The sequence below is a fragment of the Patiria miniata genome, unplaced genomic scaffold, assembly GCF_015706575.1.
Source record: "Patiria miniata isolate m_02_andy unplaced genomic scaffold, ASM1570657v1 HiC_scaffold_5, whole genome shotgun sequence".
Classification (NCBI taxonomy): Eukaryota; Metazoa; Echinodermata; class Asteroidea; order Valvatida; family Asterinidae; genus Patiria; species Patiria miniata.
In genome coordinates this window covers 4315709-4332990 of record NW_024037072.1, presented here as the reverse complement: position 1 = coordinate 4332990, position 17282 = coordinate 4315709, and the positions used below count along the sequence as shown (strand labels likewise).

Sequence of the window (17282 nt, the reverse complement as noted above, 5' to 3'; positions counted from 1 at the left end):
CATGTTCAATCGACAGCTGGGTCATCTGTGGACAATCTCTGGGTACTGCTTTGTTTTTCTCAAAATTGTTCTCACTGTGTGTGAGTTTCTTAGCTGACTTTTCTCGGCAACACAATTTGCTTAAAGGGTAAAACAAAAAATGAAGTTTACACTGGAGATCTGTGGATCTGGAGAGGAAACTTACCCATGCCTGACTCTAACTCCTGCAGAGACAACTGAATGGCTCTCCGGAAATCCTCGTCAAATGAACTTGATAAGCCAGCCTCAACTGTCGGATGAAACAATGAAATAAGATTTCTGGCCTGTCATTGTCTTTATTAAGATCTGAAATCTCACTAAGGTGAACTTGTTTTTTTTTTTTTGCAATTGGGATTGATTAAAGGGAATGTACAACATTTGCTTTTGCTTCAATTTTCATAAATATATGGATTTGGAGGATTAGGACATTGTAGCAAATATTGTTAAAATGACCTGTTTCACGTTTTGGGCTTGTAGATGCTGGAAAAACTAGAAAAACCATTCATGTTCTTGTAGTCTGGTTCCCTGACCCCACTGAAGATGAAACAGAGAATTTATAGACTTTGGGGAATTGTGAGGTCAGAAAATCAGTCTAGCAGGCCTGTACCCCTTCACAGGTGTGTTATCAATTGAAAAGAGTTTTTGCAGTTTTTACAGCAAAGAGTTTGCAAGCAGTTTTTGAGAAAAAAAGCCAGTTTTCTCCAACGCTGGTCGGCCGACCAGCGTTGGAAAAATACAATTTTTCTTGAAAATGTCAGCACACCAGGAGCCATGATTTTACAGGATGTTTCAGACTGTCATTCCCTAACAATCTAGTAAGGTATTTTGTGACAATCTGATCATTTCGTTTTGTGATGTTTGCAAATGTTGTATCTTCCCTTTAATAAGGCCAATATTAGACAATTTGAATCTAATTTTAATAAACTTTATTTCTTATTTATCATTATTGCTTTGCATGCTGGGAACTTTCTTAAAAAAGCAGAGTATACACCTTGGAAATGCAAGATCCAGAAGGAAATGCAACATATTTTTTTTTGATCCCAAATAGGACTGGGGGGGGGGGGGGGAAGTGATGGAATTAATTTTTAGATCTGCAATTAGAATTGCTTAAATCTAAAGTTAACCTATCTGGCTGTAACATTATCTACAACTCCCTCCCTTCTGCAACTGTTTCTCCATTATGAGAAATTAAAGCAATCCTCTTGTAATGAAAAAATGAAAACTTCTGGGCACAAATAAAAGGAGTAAAATATCACTTGTAGTCAACAAAACAAAGACTACCTGAAATTACCCAATGATTGCTTCATTAGAGCAGAAAACGCTCCGCAATCAATGACTTATAAAAATGTGAGAGTGTCCCTTGTATAAAGGGTCAATCAAGCAGGTTACGTGCGTCACCTATCCTGGCTAATATGTTCAGTCGTGCTTTACTCAGCTGTACAATCCAGTCCCACGTGTGACAATCCAATCCCACGTTGATTAATAAGTCGGTGCTGCATCCCGAAAAAACAGGACACAATGAAATGGAACGTGTGGCAAAAACACCCATTCCGGGACGGAGGTGCATGCATTTAATGTCAATTGCCTCCGCAGAGTTTGCAAACCTACGGATCGTAAATCTGGCTCCCGTGGGGAAAATGTTTCACCAATCAGTGTCTAGAGTGTCAAATGGACCCTGACAAGCGTGGCAATTTTGGCGCCGAGCTCATGAAGCGTTTAATTAGCAGACAACGTCATAAATGCAGCTTTGTCATACAAATTCACATTTTTTTCCCAATGATTTCTTCGAAAGATTCTTGTTTTTTTTAAGTCAGTTACATGTAGGGCAGGGGAGTATCTTGTATTTATAGTCTAACATTTGACGGTAATTTGATAAACAGTTATGGCAGATTCAATAATCAGTTATGGCGGATTTAATCAGCAGAAGATTACTGAATTAGCTATGTCATTTAAATTCAATTTTGTTTGTTTCAGTATGTGTTTCATCACTTTTTTATGGCTTCATTTTTTATGTTTCATTGTTTTTAGGGCAGGGAGATACATACACTTTGTAGAAACACTTCACAATTCTAAAGGATTTGATATAATATTTACCGTATGACTACACTGGAAATGACGTAGCTCAATGTCATTCAGTTCTAAACTCTTTTCAGTTCTTTTCAAATTCTTTTCGATTCTTTGTCTTTTTTTTAATGGTTCACTGTGTTTTGGCAGGATGGTGCCTTGTAGAAAAAGTGATTACAAAATTGTTACAAACACAGAAAAATGTTACAAACACAGCTTTGTCCCAAATGTTAACAGTTCATTTCATTAAACAGTTCATCATTTTGGGAGCGTAAGTACTGTACCTTGTTGAAACACTGAAGGTTGAAGTTCAAAAATCTGTATCTGCTCATTGGTTGATTAAAAGAATGCACTCACCTGATTGGCCAGTGTTGGCCTGTGTGTTCTGACTACTTGTTTTGAGACCTCTGCTACTAGTCACTTGCGTGTTTGCTCCATTACTTGTTCTGAAAAACATAAAAACAAAACAGACAATTAAGCAAAGTTGAAACGCAGCAGCTAACTTAATAGTTTGGGATGGGATTTGTTTATTTCCAAGATTGGTCAAAGAGAAACTGCAGACAACTAAAGAAACAAAAAACAGCAATGTTGAAAACCATGTACGTGTACAGCGTAGAAATGGATTCAGTTTCCTGATCTACCGAAGAATGCCGGTTTACAACTGAAGACTTGGGTGTTTTCGTGATCAACATTTACACAGGAATCAGGTGGGCTTATAGCAACCACCGTTTTTCCTGCATGCGCTAGTCACTGAAGTTTCAAGATAAGATAAAGAGAAGACTTTTATTCAGCAAATGTAAGAAGTTAAAAACAATTGACATCAGAAATTGACTAATTCCCTGTGCTCTCTAAAAACTGAATATGCATACATGTATTAAATGAATAAAATTACTAATTACTTACTAATAAATACTACTAAGTACTAAATACTAATAAGCCTCTGTACTGATGACATCACACTTTGTTTACTTGTGCACTTTTCTATGGGGCTATGAAACCGTCGACCCTACCAGGCTCCCATAAGAAAGAACACATGTAAACAAAGCGTGACGTCTTCAGTACAGACGCCTACATTCAATTTTATCACTAAATGATCAAATTATTTATAAGCAGCAAATTTGCAATGATCTTCTCCTGTTGGTTATAGTATATGTGTTGTGCAATATGAAGGCTAACCCCATGCAAACATCTCACTGTGAATGCATTACATACTGTACTTTCTTATGGAGAACTTTGTACATGAAACCCCATAGACAAATTTGTGACAAAAGAGAGATCCTGTAAACAGGAGAATAGCCAATCAACAGCCACAAATTTTAACCAATTGCTGAGAAGGCTTGGAGGGACAACCAACCAATAAGATATCTTGTTCTGTGACACTTGGCAAGGCCTGGCTATGGGCCAATGAGAAGTAGGGTTGGTTCTTTACATCCTAGAAGTGGAAAGTTTAGGCAGGAAGGAAAAATTACTGGGCAGTCACTTTTGTCTCAGCCTCTGAAGAAACAACTTGTATAGTCAATTTTACCTCACAATTTTGGATATTAATGATAATAATAATGTGCTGCATGTATGATGGGTCGGCTGCCCAGATTTCGGTACCCAACATTTTTTTAATAAAAACCTTCTGGCTGAGGCGTACGCACACACAATTTTCTGTGTTGCTTGGGATTTTTTATTTGTCTGCTTGTACGTAGTACACAATAACAAAATACAAACTGACAGAAAAACAAACTAAGACCCATTATATAAATGAAATGCAGAAAGATAAAACCTCTTTGTAAAACGCATACTACCATCAACAGCTAAGAAATGGATTAATTTTCATGATCTCCCGCAGAATACCTGTTTAGAGCTTAAGACTTGGTATTTTCGTGATCAGCATTTGCGAGGGATTTAGGTGGGCCACAACCCCCGTTTTTCCTCCATTTGAAGAGTTAAGACTGCATTGTCCCAACAACAATGTGAGTGTCATTCAAACCATGGCTTCCCTTGTCTAAGTGCTCACATCTCATATGATTATAAAATGCTCTCCCTGTGCATTTCAACACATTCAATGTTTATATTTGAAACTTTCCCCCTTTTTCCGGACGTCTTTTAAATGCTTTTGCACTTCTAATACACTACAAGATCCTCCTATTTTTTTTGTCAGGTGACAAAAAATAAATATACAGTGGCATATTTCTTGAGAGAGTCCAATTAAGACATTCTGCACTTGAGAATTATTTTGCCAAATCTGTAACAGATAATAATTAATTGCTGAATCTGCATGCACATCACAGATGCTTGCTCTGCAAGCGTCCATTCCATAGACTACATTTTTGTGGGAGATAACAAGTTCGCGTCGGAGGCTGTGATAACACGCACTGGCTGTTTTTATACACGGGCACGGCTGATGGGTTATCGTCAAGATTGCCTTGACTCGCCTCCAGGTGACGTCTAAACACGCTAATCCCACACACAAAGTCCGTGAAGTCTGTGGAGGCGGACCGTGTGTTGATCTTGAACTGGTCATTGTGCACGGCCCATTGCTGTACAATTTACGCTCCAGTGCACACCCCAGAGTATTGAAACATTATGAGGTTTTGGCAAGAAATATCGTACCATTAGTGTTGAAATGACTCCTGCGAATCAGTGTTTTTGGCGTTTGGCTGTATATCAGAAGTTGGCTGGAAAATTTTGCCTTTATATGCGAAAATTTGATTTTCCACAAAAATAATCCCGGCGCGAAATGGTTAAAGTGAAAATACAACATTTGCAAACATCGAAAAATAAAACTAACAAGTTTTTACGAAATACCTTACTAGGATGTTGGTAAATGACAGTCTAAAGCATTCTGTAAAATTATGGCACCTGGTATGAAGTCATTTTCAAGACAATGGTATTTTTGTATATATTTCCAATGGTGGTCGGCCGACCACCGTTGGAAAAACCTAACTATTTTTTCAACTACTGCTCCATATTTACCATTTGTTTCGGTCCAATTTGTGTTTGCTTTTGGTTACATGTTCATGAACTGGTACAGGCCAGCTACACTTGTTCCCTTACCTTACAATTTTCCGGCATCTATAAATTGATCCATTTCATTTTTAGTGGAGTCAGGGAACCAGACTACTTGAACATTTTTGTTTTTCTTGGGTTTTCCAGCATTTTCGGACACAAAACTTCAAACATGTCAGTGCAACAATATTTTGTTCTATTATACTAACCCCTCAACTAGTTCATTTCTGAGAATTACAGCGAAAGCCAATGATGTACATTCCCTTTAAAAGAAAAGTCCTCTCCCTACAAATACGCTATGAAAGACAAAATATTCCTAAAATAGAACTTTTCAATGCGAGGGTAACAAGTCTGATTTGATATTTTCTGCCAAACTCTCCTCTCAGAAAACGGAAGAATAGCCCCAGTAAGTTAAAAATAATCATTCTCCGAACTGTCCAACAGATATTGCCAACAAAAATATATATATATATAATCATGACAAATCAAGTGTAAAATTGGAAAAACCAGCATGCGTGCAATAATTACATTTGGCAATAATTTTTGAGTGTTGAAAATGGTCGTATCTGTTGAGTACCTAGAAGCTAACAGGCTGGTTGCAATCGTATGGACGTGACAATTCTAAATTTTGCACGCGGTAGAGATCAAAGACCGATAATCAAAATCACCTCAGAAAGATGGAAAGTGTTTTTTTTTTTTAAAGATACGTCAGGTTGACAAAAAAAAACTGCGATTACGGTACCGGTATATGAAACAATTATCCAGGTACAGGTACGTAGGTAGAAAAAAATTATTTTGAAAGTTTTTAATGCTTGTCTGTCAGTGTTTTGTATAAACTTTGTATTTTTTTTTACTGTGACCTTTAACGTGATGCTTTTTTTTACCAAACTGTTTTAATTGTTTAAAACCTGTGGCATATTGGTTAAGGGGCCATCACCTCCCCCCCCCCTCCCATCTTCCTCAGAAGAGTTAAAAAATAATAAAAATAGATATTTTCACAGCTATGTATACTTGGCATCCATTAGATTAAGGGCCTCCTCCTCCAAAGCAAAATCTGCTTGCTGCACTAAAAGGAGTCCAGGGCTAAATTTCATGCAGCTTTTAAGCAGAAAACCACACAAATTAAGCCCCAGAAGCAGAAAACCACACAAAATTAAGCCCCGGAGCATATTTGCATTTTATTTTTAAAAAAATGGCCAAATGTTGCAATAAAAAGTTTAAGGTCAACAATTTGGCCTAAAAAATTCCAAGAAGTCTGGCAACCGTAAACACACAAGTTTGTCTTTGTTTTTTTTTTGACCCTACAATTTTTTTGGCCTCACACTGAATACTATACTGTGACAGCAGAATATTCACAAAAACACAAAACAGTACATGTATTTGGGGAAAAAAAGAATTATTGATGATTGCTCGCAGTTGAGCTATATCCCAAGGAAAAATTGAAAGTCATCTTTGTTGATTTGTAAGAAAGAAAGGTCACATTTCTCCACTAACAAACAACAGCTCTGTTAGTTTTTTTTAAGTTGTGTAGCCAACCCTAACTGCCCTGAATCCTTCAAAATCCTCTTTGCCAAAGTGGAGGAATTTGGAGGATTGAGGTTACATGGCAAAAGTGCGTTACTGATTTATAGGATGCACTTTGTCAAGGTCTTGGGCCGGACCTTGTGTTCTTTTGGCTCAGCCATGCATAAATAAAGGCCTGGAGTATGCTTGAAATCCTCTGTACTGCTACAGGATGTCACTGGCCAAGCCTCAACATAATTGACTGTCACTGCGGCAGGATTTTGCAGGATTCAGGCAGTGGTCACCCCTCCACTGACAATATTCAAGAAATAATGGAGGACTTTGCAGGATTGAGGCTTTGTGCTATTTTTCCATGAGGCCAATTGGAAGATTTTGCAGAATTGAAGCTACATCCTAGCAAAAAGGCCTAGGGAGTTTGGTTTACCTGGAAGGCCGGCTAAATAAATTACATCTCATCTCAATATGCTTTTCACAAGAGAAAAAATACACCAAGGAAATCACGAGAAGAGAGGTCCCTCAACTCACGACACAATAAAAGGAGGGCAACGCGAAATGCCACAACGGGAGGACACGTTGAGGAATGGCTGGTACTGGCACGCGGTGCCTGCGTGTCATTGCCCTCATCCAGGGACACCAGTTTCAGGCTATAGCCTGAATTCAGTTTTTTTTCTTCATGTTTTGGAAAAAACAAATTCAGGCTTTCCATCCCTACAGAGGCCGGAAAAGTATATGTTTGTGTAGCAAGCACAGCGAAAGTAAAATCGTGCCTTACTGCCTGCGATGCTCCATGTCAATCGCCATGCTACAAATGTAGCTCAATACCGGAATTGTGATTTCAAAGTTGACATACTTGCGTTTGTTTATGGTGTAAATTGAGGACACACGCGTGCAACATCATCGGTGAATCGAGGACAGGAACCAAATCGAGGACAACCTCCATTAGAAAACGTGTACAAAACCATGAGAGGTGTTGCGAAAACGAGTACAAACAAAAGATATGGGAAGAGGAACAAAAGAAAATCCTCAATTTACATCATAAACAAACGTGATAGTATAGGTGAGTTTGTCTTACATTCACTATGTGGACTTGTGAACAAAAGATGTCCACATAATGCAGGTTGTGTTGATGTTATGTGGACTAAGCCGTGTCCACATAACGTTTCAACCTCTCTGGAAAACAGCTTTAGAGGCATTTTGGGGTTAGGTTTATGTGTGGCAGAATGAAGAGAAACACTATAGGGAATCATAGGAAAAAATTGGATTGAAAGAGTTTTCACATTTAAGGTAAAGTTATTTTTTGTACCGAGTTTTCTTAACTACACGAAAACAAAGGAATGTCCACATAGCGTATGTAAACAAACACGTGTGTGTGCGGGTGTAAAGCGAGGACACACACGTGCAGCATCATCGATGAAATGAGGACAGGAGTTAAATCAAGGACGACCTCAACTAGAAAACATGTATAAGATTATATGACGTACATGTATGTTTTTGTTTTCTTTGTACTTGATAGCATTTTTAGGAAGAGCCACCAGAAAGTGATTAAGTTCACTTTTGGCAATCCTTCAGGGGTGTTATCAATATTGTTTTTGTTGGGGTGTTGGGGTGTTTGTTTCTTTGTTTGTTTTTTGTTACACTGGTGTGTTACCTTAAATGTTTGTATTGTACTCTGTGTCTATGTGGTTTCTTACCTGAGAACTAATAAATGAAAATGAAAGGAAAAAAAAAATTATACTAAGCATGGAAAGTATTTGTCATTAAAGCACATAAAAAGTTTGCTCTGGGAAAAGTCACACACTAAAATAATGTATTTACTTAAAGGGAATGTACATCATTGGCTTTTGATGTAATTTTCAGAAATGAACTATTTGGGGGGTTAGTATAATAGATCAAATATTGTTGCACTGACATGTTTGACATTTTGTGTTCGAAAATGCTGGAAAAACCAAGAAAAACAAAAATATTCAAGTAGTCTGTTTCCCTGACTCCACTAAAGATGAAATCGATCAAAAATACCGGAAAATTGTAAGGTAAGGGAACCAGTCTAGCTGGCCTGCACCCGTTCATGAACATGGAACCAATAGCTAGCAAAACAAAATTTAGACTAAAAAAAATGGTAAATTTGGAGCAGTAATTGAAAAATAGTTAGGTTTTTCCAACGGTGGTTGGCCGACCAGCGTTGGAAATGTAAACAAATATACCATTTTCTTGAAAATGGCTTCACACCAGGTGCCATAATTTTACAGGATGCTTTAGCATGTCATTTACCAACATCCTAGTAAGGTATTTCGTAACAACTTGGTAGTTTTATTTTTCGATGTTTGCAAATGTTGTATTTTCCCTTAAATACCTTTAACTCTGCACATTTTCTTATGTCTTGCAATGATTGCTGAATTATTCATCAAAATGGATTCAGCCAATTCCCCTCTCCCCCCTCAAAGAAATGCGGCGTGAATACATGTTCACATTATATCGATCGTCTGCTTCCAGCAAGGCATGTTTGTTCTAAACAATATAGCAACGGCTGTACCTGCAAATATAGAGAAAACCTGGCGAATTTGCCAGCAGTGCCATGGCTGCCGATTGAATTTTTTTTTGAACAAATGTTTACTTCTACAAAATTTAAAAAAAATTTAAAAATTGTGAGCCCCCCAAAGCCAAATCCTGGGTGCGCCACTGTTTCAAGGATTGCATTTAAAATAAAAAAAAATATTACATTGCGTGGGCCATTTAAGTAAGAGCAAATCGTTCAAACAGCGATTGTACCCTTACACATTGTACTATCACCAGGTAACCTCGGTGAACAGTGAGAAGCCAAAAGGTTAAGCAGATGGCCATAATGTGCAATAACTGTCATCAGTTGTTACAATTAATTATCGATGTCGGCGGCAATTGTTGGCAACCATGGCCCAGTGATTTCCCCGTTCCGCATTTTATCACTTCGGTCATTTGTTTGTTTTTAATTTAAAAAAATCTGGTTGAAAAGGACCTTGCATGGAGTGTCGTATCTTGAATGAATTCTCCACTCTGTGCGGTCAGTCATTATTTTTTGCGGAAACTGAAGTGGCATGATCTCTCTCTCAAAAAAAAAAAACCACTTGTTCAAAATTGATGAAGACAATTTTTGGTCTGATTTTTGCTTTAAATCACAAAGTAGGGAGACTTATATTCTTTTTCTCAAGGTATGTTAAATCTTCAGAATTCAGTTCAGCCTGTAAAAGAAACTGGGCCATGTTCAGTGGCGCTGCATTGCCAAAAAAAAAAGAAAGTTACCCCAGAAAAAAAACACATTTAGCAAATTTGCATGCCAAAACAGGGAACCAGGCAGTAGCAGCACACCTCGGTATGATATTATGGCTGATAACCCAAATTTGCTTAGTGAGTTTTGCATGCTAAGCATGTTTCCGCGATATAAAAGTGCCTGTGCCTACTTCCCACAACTTTAATTATTTACTATTTTTCCTAAAATTTCATACGCACTATTTTTTGCTACGTGATGCTGGTCCCTGACCACAGTAGCATGTTGATAGAGTGGTAGTGAGTGGATTAATTGCAATGCCAAATTGGCTAGTCCCTAGTTCAAGTGCACTGTTTCCTGTCGAGACGTCAGTGCATCTATAAATATGTCAGCTGTCATTATCGTTTCATTCTGGTATGGAAAGGAAAGTACATTCAAAATGAAAATACACTCATCTGAACATTTGTATGGCACTCGTGGTGCATCCAAGGGTAATTTCTATATCAACTACAATCGTACCTGAGTCAATATTGATAAAAATAATCTGACATCAAATGGTATATTGCTATGGAAGGATTTACGCAGTGAATTTTTCTTAGGAACACATTTTGTGCAACTTTCAGTTCTCTTAAATGTATGAAAACTATTTGACATCCCTTTTGGTTAATTTTATTGAAAGGTGCACTTCTTAAGACAATTACAATTTTTCCGTGCTTTTCCGGACAACTGAGGGCGCTGTTGCTGTGACGTCATTTCAGGAAGACACTGTTCAGTTTATGGGTTTTTTTTGTAAAAATTGTGAATCAAAATATTTGCTCATTGAAAACATTTGTGAGAAAAGTTTGCTCATTGGCTTACTGCCATGTACGGACAGAACAACGCATCACTAAAGAGAAAATCTACAGCAAAGTATCCAAAATTCTGGCAACTTTTGGTGCAGAAATAGCTATAACATTAAGGTTTCTGCCTGAAATGACATCAGAGTTTTGCTCATGAATATGGAAATTCACATTAGCATAAAAACCAAAGTCACCAAAGTAACTTTGAAAAAGGCAAAATGAAAATTGAAAATGGACACATAGGTGCATTTTCAAGGATTTGCATTGAACAAAATTACATTACATGGACCCTTTAAGGGTAGATTTGAAGGTGTCTGTCACACTTCATTCTTTCTCAAGGATAAACAATTCAGTTTAAGCACCTACGTAAAGCGTGGAGAGCTTCCCAGATGTTGATGATTTCAATTATTTCACAAACATTGATGTAACCTTGTCTGGTCTCGCCTAACGTAATTATCGTATAGTGTCTTGCGTTCCAAGTACATGTACGTACATGGAGTTTGTGTTTGGTAGTTTTGTGTTGTTTTTGTATGTTACCGGTACATGTAAATAGGGATAAACTTAAAGGGAAAATACAACATTTGCAAACATCAAAAAATAAAACTACCAAATCATTTTGAAATACCTTGCTGGACTGTTAGTGAATAACAACTGGTGTAAAGCATCCTGTAAAATCATGGCACCTGGTATACTGTCATTTTCAAGAAAAGTGGTATTTTTGTATCAATTTCCAATGCTGATTGGCCGATCAGCGTTGGAAACAACTGGCTTTTTTTTCAAATACTGGCCCCAATTGACCATCGCACTTGTTTGCAATCGATTACAAACCTATGAACGGGTACGAGCCAGCTAGACTGGTTCCCTGACCTTACAATTCCCCGATGTATGTAAACTGCTCTGTTTCTTCTTATATGGAGTCAGGGAACCAGACTACAGGAAAATGATCGTTATTTTTTAAATTTTCAATCGTAAAGAATTTGACATGTAATGGAACCCAGTCGTCATTGCCGTGATTCAAGGAGTCTTCATTTAAAGAAATAGCAGGAAATCTCCAAATAATTGACAAAAGAAAATTTCCTTTTGAAGAAAAGAATAACATATTTATCAAACTTTGTCAGTGTGATGAGGAAATCACTTGATTTGAAAAAGTAAAAAAAAAATCTCTAACATTGAAATATAGGACCACTTGTATTATGTCACATTGGATGTAATCTAATTAGCTGGAGAAATTAACCCGAACACTTTGTTTTGCCACCAAAACAGATGTGGATCATGTCTACAGCAGATGTGTTTTAAGGGCCCATGCAATGTAATGGTTTTAAAGCAATCCTTGACAATGCACCTTTGTGTCCCATTTAACCTTGTTGTAAATTTTTGCTTTGCTATTTTAAAGGGTATTTTGGTGACCATTTTTTAAATTTCCATATTCAAGAGCAAAACTGTGAATGTTACAGCTATTTCAGCACAAAAAGTTGCTAGAGTTTTGAATGTTTTGCTGTCGTAAATTTTCATTTCTTTGGTAGTGATTTATTGTTGTGTATTATTACATAGCAGTAGGCCAGTGAACAACCCTTTCTCAAAAAAAACTTTTCGATGAGCAAATTTTGGGTTCGCAATTTGAACAGAAAACCACTAAACTGAAACAGTGTCTTCCCAGTGTGACATCACAGCAACAGCGCCCCCAGTTGTCTGGAAAAGCATGAACATTTTTAAATGTCTAAAGAAGTGCACTTTTCAAGAAATTGAACCAAAAAGGGATGTCAACCAGTTTTCATACATTAGAGAGGAGTAGAAAGTTGCACAAATTGTGTTCCTGAGAAAAATTCATCGCATGGACCCTTTAAGGTGCATGCTTTTGTTCTACAGTGACGAAAATCACATATATCAGCAGACCTCTTGGGCATCCATTGTTATTTACTTAAAATAAAAAATTTAAAAAAACCCTCAAATGATGGCAGCTTAAATACAACGTTCCATTTGTTTAGCTGTAGGATTGTGCTGGATCCAACAATGGGCCAACAGGAGAGCCCTGTGGGAAATGTTGGACCAATAACCATGCCCAAGCTGACTCATGAATATGCAACAATGCTTAATGGAGTCTCTAACAGCCTGTCTCCTTCCATTTGCGACACCGTTGTAAGGTGTTAGAGCTTTCACTATCCCCCCTCCCCCCTCCCCCCTCCAAGTCCTCAGAGGGCCATCACCGTCAGGCAATCGGCGGTCAAGACCCCTCAGTTAATTGCACGGGGATGAATCTGCCTGAAATGTCATGTCCGTTTAATATCTCCTCCCCCGTCTCCCTCAAAGTGCAGCTGTAATACATTCAACCTCCAACGCTTATAAAACTGCCCATTTAATAATGCTCTCAGCAGCCACGCTTGTATGCATTAATACTCCATCGGTTACACACTTAACCCTCACAAGGTTTCAGTCCTACTTACAGCACCGATCGCTAACCCCAAACCTCTATCTGCATCCCATTTCTTTTTAGAATAAGACAAAGAATAATACAAACATTAGGCCAAAAAAAAAAAATTAATCGGTCTCTGGTCAGACCGAAGCTCCGGAATTGATGTGGCGACGTGGTGGGTTTTTTTTTTTTGAATTGTACAGACAAGGTGGGTACTATTTTTCTTTTTTGTGTCCTCATTAAACATTGGTGTCCTCCATCATTTGCCTTGGTGCCCTTTATCATTTGCCTTGGTGCAATTTTCCCATTCCTTGGTGCTCCTTGGTACAAAAATTTGAGGAGGTGCGGCAATAGAGGGCACTGTTGTAGCTTCCGTGTTAATTTGAAGTCGACGCGCGCTGACCAGAGACCGAGTACTTATTTTTTTGGCCCTATCAACACTTCTTTTTTTTTAAAGCCATTTTTCAATGGAAGTACAAATGTACACAAATGACAACTTCCCAGACAAGACAAGAGATTATCCCGTTAAGCCAATAACCAACCAGACTTGATCAGTCCAATACCAACAATATTATCTGTAAAGCTTGTTGCATTAGACATGAACAATCAGCGCTTGCTTCATATTAGTACACAGAAAATATGCAATGGCATATGTACACAGGCATGTGTTGAGGATGGAACGTTCACACGTTTAAAAAAAAAAGAAAATCTAAATCTGTTAACATGTTTTCCCAAAAACAAAACCCGTATTATAAAAAGGAACCTATGTTCGAAATAATAAATGATGATTTCAAACCCATTTAATTTACAAAACCTTAGAAGCACTGCTTTGCTTAATAACATTTGGGGTGCACATTACATATGATCCCCGATCCCCCCCCCCCCCCCCCCCTCCGTTCAGCTGCTGACTAATGTTGATACCAGTAAAATGGTGCCAAAAATAATGAAAGGAAAGTTCCAAAATTTACTCTCAAATTGCCTTAAATTGCCAGGAGTAAGCATCGTAGATTTCAAAATTTTCCTGGGGCATGCCCGCCGGACCCCCCAAGCAGGCGGGTACCTTTGGCACACCTTCACTCAAACCCCCCCCCCCCATCTGTTTCTTGAAAGCTAGATCCGCCCCTGCGTAGTTCAGTTTTTACTTTTTTAATGACTGCCCGCTGTTGATTAGTGAATCAATGTTGATTTATTGCGTCAATCACGCCGGTTTGGAGACATAATGGGCAGGCGTCAGCCTTTTTGGTAACATGGTTAAACGTTTAAATATTTACACAGTATTTAAATATTTGCTAAACTTTTACAAAATTAAACGCAAAGTCACAACCTTTACATGCGTACAGATTAAGTCCAAACTACACTAATAACAGAAAACCACAGCCAATCAAAGACTAGAATCTACAAGCTAGCTCCCATCCAAATTATATCACATGGACGGAGGAGTAATTTCCAACTTTCTCTATGGTCAGACAATATGCAAATATTTATCTTACAAAAATTACAAACACAATCGTCTCTTCTCACTGTGAAAATCTGCCAGGAAGAAATGTACATGTATTAACGTGGCAAACAAACCTTTAAATCCGCAACATGTCAAGCTGTGACAATCAATTGCCAAGATAAACAAAGACAAGGACAGAACAAACAACATGGCCTGCCGTAGGATTGATTGGTTTACATGTATGTGTGTAGTATCAACAGCATGTGACTGCTCAACCATTCCCGAAGCATACAAGTGAGTGGTTGATCCAAGATCAGTCATCTGCTACCATCACATTACCGTATGTGGGTGAATTGCAGATAGTAATCCAAAGATAAAGGACAGAAAATTACAAGTACATGCATAATATTTTACCTGCAGTACATGTGTTCATTTGTAAAACCTGGGAAATGATCTAGGTTGTCTGAACATCAATATTTCTACAAGCACTCCTCTACATGTATTTTGCTTCATTTTAAATTAATATATATATTGCTTTAATTATAATTTGTTTTTTTGCCTCTGAACGCTGAAGAAGGACTTGTTATAAAGTCCGCAACGTCAGGCCAAATTAAGTTTTTAGATTTTTATTTTAAATTATACAGCATTTTTTTTTTTTTTTTAATTACTGGCAAAGTCTGAGTCTTCTCTTAGTACCTCCACAAACACATTTAATCACCAGTTGAGTCATTTTAGGGCAAAAAAATCAAACGTCAAAATCCTTTGCTTTCCGCAACTCGTTCAGTTCCGATGGGCGGATTGCTGCTATGCAGGTAGCATTATCAAGGGCAAGGGAAAGTGCGATGACCCCTATCGCTTTGGCACAACACTCCGATGACAAATTTTTTGTCCGACAAATTTTGCTCTCTGTGGGCATTAAGCCCGGTTTAAACTTCATGTAAATGCGAATGTGAAGAGAATTTGACGTCATGAAACATTCGCTGCAAAGTTCCCCCCAAGATGAAATGTGCTCAACTTTTACAAATTTGCAGCGCAAATACTTGCCATGACATCACAAATTTGCATTCGCTTTCACTTTCGCGTCGAGTATGAACCGGGCTTTATAATGCATGTGACAGCTCAAAATACATTGTGCTAGTTTTTTTAGGTGAATCTTCCTACTGATGGTAAGAGCATACTGACAAAATATCCAGTGGCATGCAACACCTCTGGTTTACTCAGAACTGCTAATCTTCCCATCCGAGTATTTCTGCCAAGTTGTACTTTCTATGCTTTAGTACTTTCCACCATGCAAAGCTTCAAGTCACATTTTAATAGTTTGCAAACACAATGCCCAGAGGCAGTAGTGAAACTCATCTTCTGTCAACTACTTGAAGTTTGTTGACTCTTTGGACCCAGCCTGAAGTGTGTGCACTCCATCCTTGTGTGTCTGTATCACAGTGCTTCTATCTGCGCCTCTCCTAACACAAGTCACTGAGAAATCCTTTTTTCCACGCCCAAATAAACAGGGTGTTGCGATTGTTTACGTCAGTAATGGGTTGGTGTTGACTGTTCCAAACGAGTGTTTGATGTGATTAGGTGTTGAGAGTTCCTTGGAATCCCAAACATTTGTGGAACAGAGGAAACGTCATTTTTCTTTTCACTAAACAGACCCTCAAAAAAAGCTTAAAGACAAATTAGTGAAGAGTGTACCTTACTGAGAAATACACAAGCTGATAGGAACTAGATAACAAACCAATAGACCTTATTCCTGAGACTGTGAGGGCGCTATAACAATGCCACTTGGGGGTATAAAAAGAAGTCAATATGAAGTTATTGATGTAGGTTTATACAAATTGCTATAGCTCGAAAATTACATTTTTACCATCTTTATGTTAAGGTTGAAAGGAAAGTTACATGTACTTAACTGCTTCAATAAAAACATTGGGTTTTTTTTTCTAATGTCCATTTCTAGGAAATGGTGCCCTCATTCGCTAAAGAATATGGCCTATTGCAGATTAAGTTCTAAAATGATGTCGTTCATGCTATGTGAAGCAATGGAATCATCTTCTGGCAAGTACTTGAAAGATGGGGAAAAAATGCATATGCGCCACAAAGTAATTACAAGTATGACTATGGACTTTTTCAATGACTTTAAATTTTAACAGTTAAAGAAATTCGGGCAAGTCCAGCAGCCGATTTCACAAAACAGTGCGTCACTTACGCCATGCATAGTACTTACGCAACAAATTTATTGCGCAGCTGCGCAATAAACTTACAATGCATTTCATGAAACTTGGCGTAGCTGCCCAACGTTTTAAATAATCTAAACATCTTGTCTAGGAAAAGGGTAATAACAGCATTTGCAACGGCTGTTCATGTTATGATTTTGTTTGTTAAATGAAACAGTCGCTGAATCACCTACGCCCGCCATTTTCTAAATATTTTTGTCGGACTTTCTTCGGAATCATGCGGCAACACTAAAAACTCTGTCACGAGTAAAATAGCAATTCTTTAAACACAAAGCTGCGAGTGTCTGGTATCAACCTTAAAAAAGTGGTGCGATAACAGGCTCCATGATGATCACCATTTGCTGGTAAAATAGGTAATTTTCAGTCGCTACGCCACAACTTACACCACCAGGTTTCTAAGTTTTTATTCCAAATGTGCACCAACGTCTTAGCGTGAGAGTCAGGTGTCACAGGAATGCGTTTGATTGTCTCTCCCAGTGATCTCTCCCAGCTCCCAACACATCAAGACCTTGTTATTTTCAGT

General features: G+C 38.0%; 1 protein-coding gene across 1 annotated transcript in view; it reads right to left on the bottom strand.

Annotated features, from left to right (window-relative positions):
• LOC119741248 (ankyrin repeat and IBR domain-containing protein 1-like) overlaps positions 1 to 17282 on the bottom strand; it is a 69103-nt gene that overhangs the window by 17090 nt on the left and 34731 nt on the right. Inside the window, exons 20-21 of the mRNA XM_038217001.1 lie at positions 2440 to 2528; positions 185 to 268 (exon numbers count right to left, since the gene is read on the bottom strand). Of these exons, the coding sequence (XP_038072929.1) occupies positions 185 to 268; positions 2440 to 2528 (173 nt within the window). The remainder of the gene's footprint in view (positions 1 to 184; positions 269 to 2439; positions 2529 to 17282) is intronic.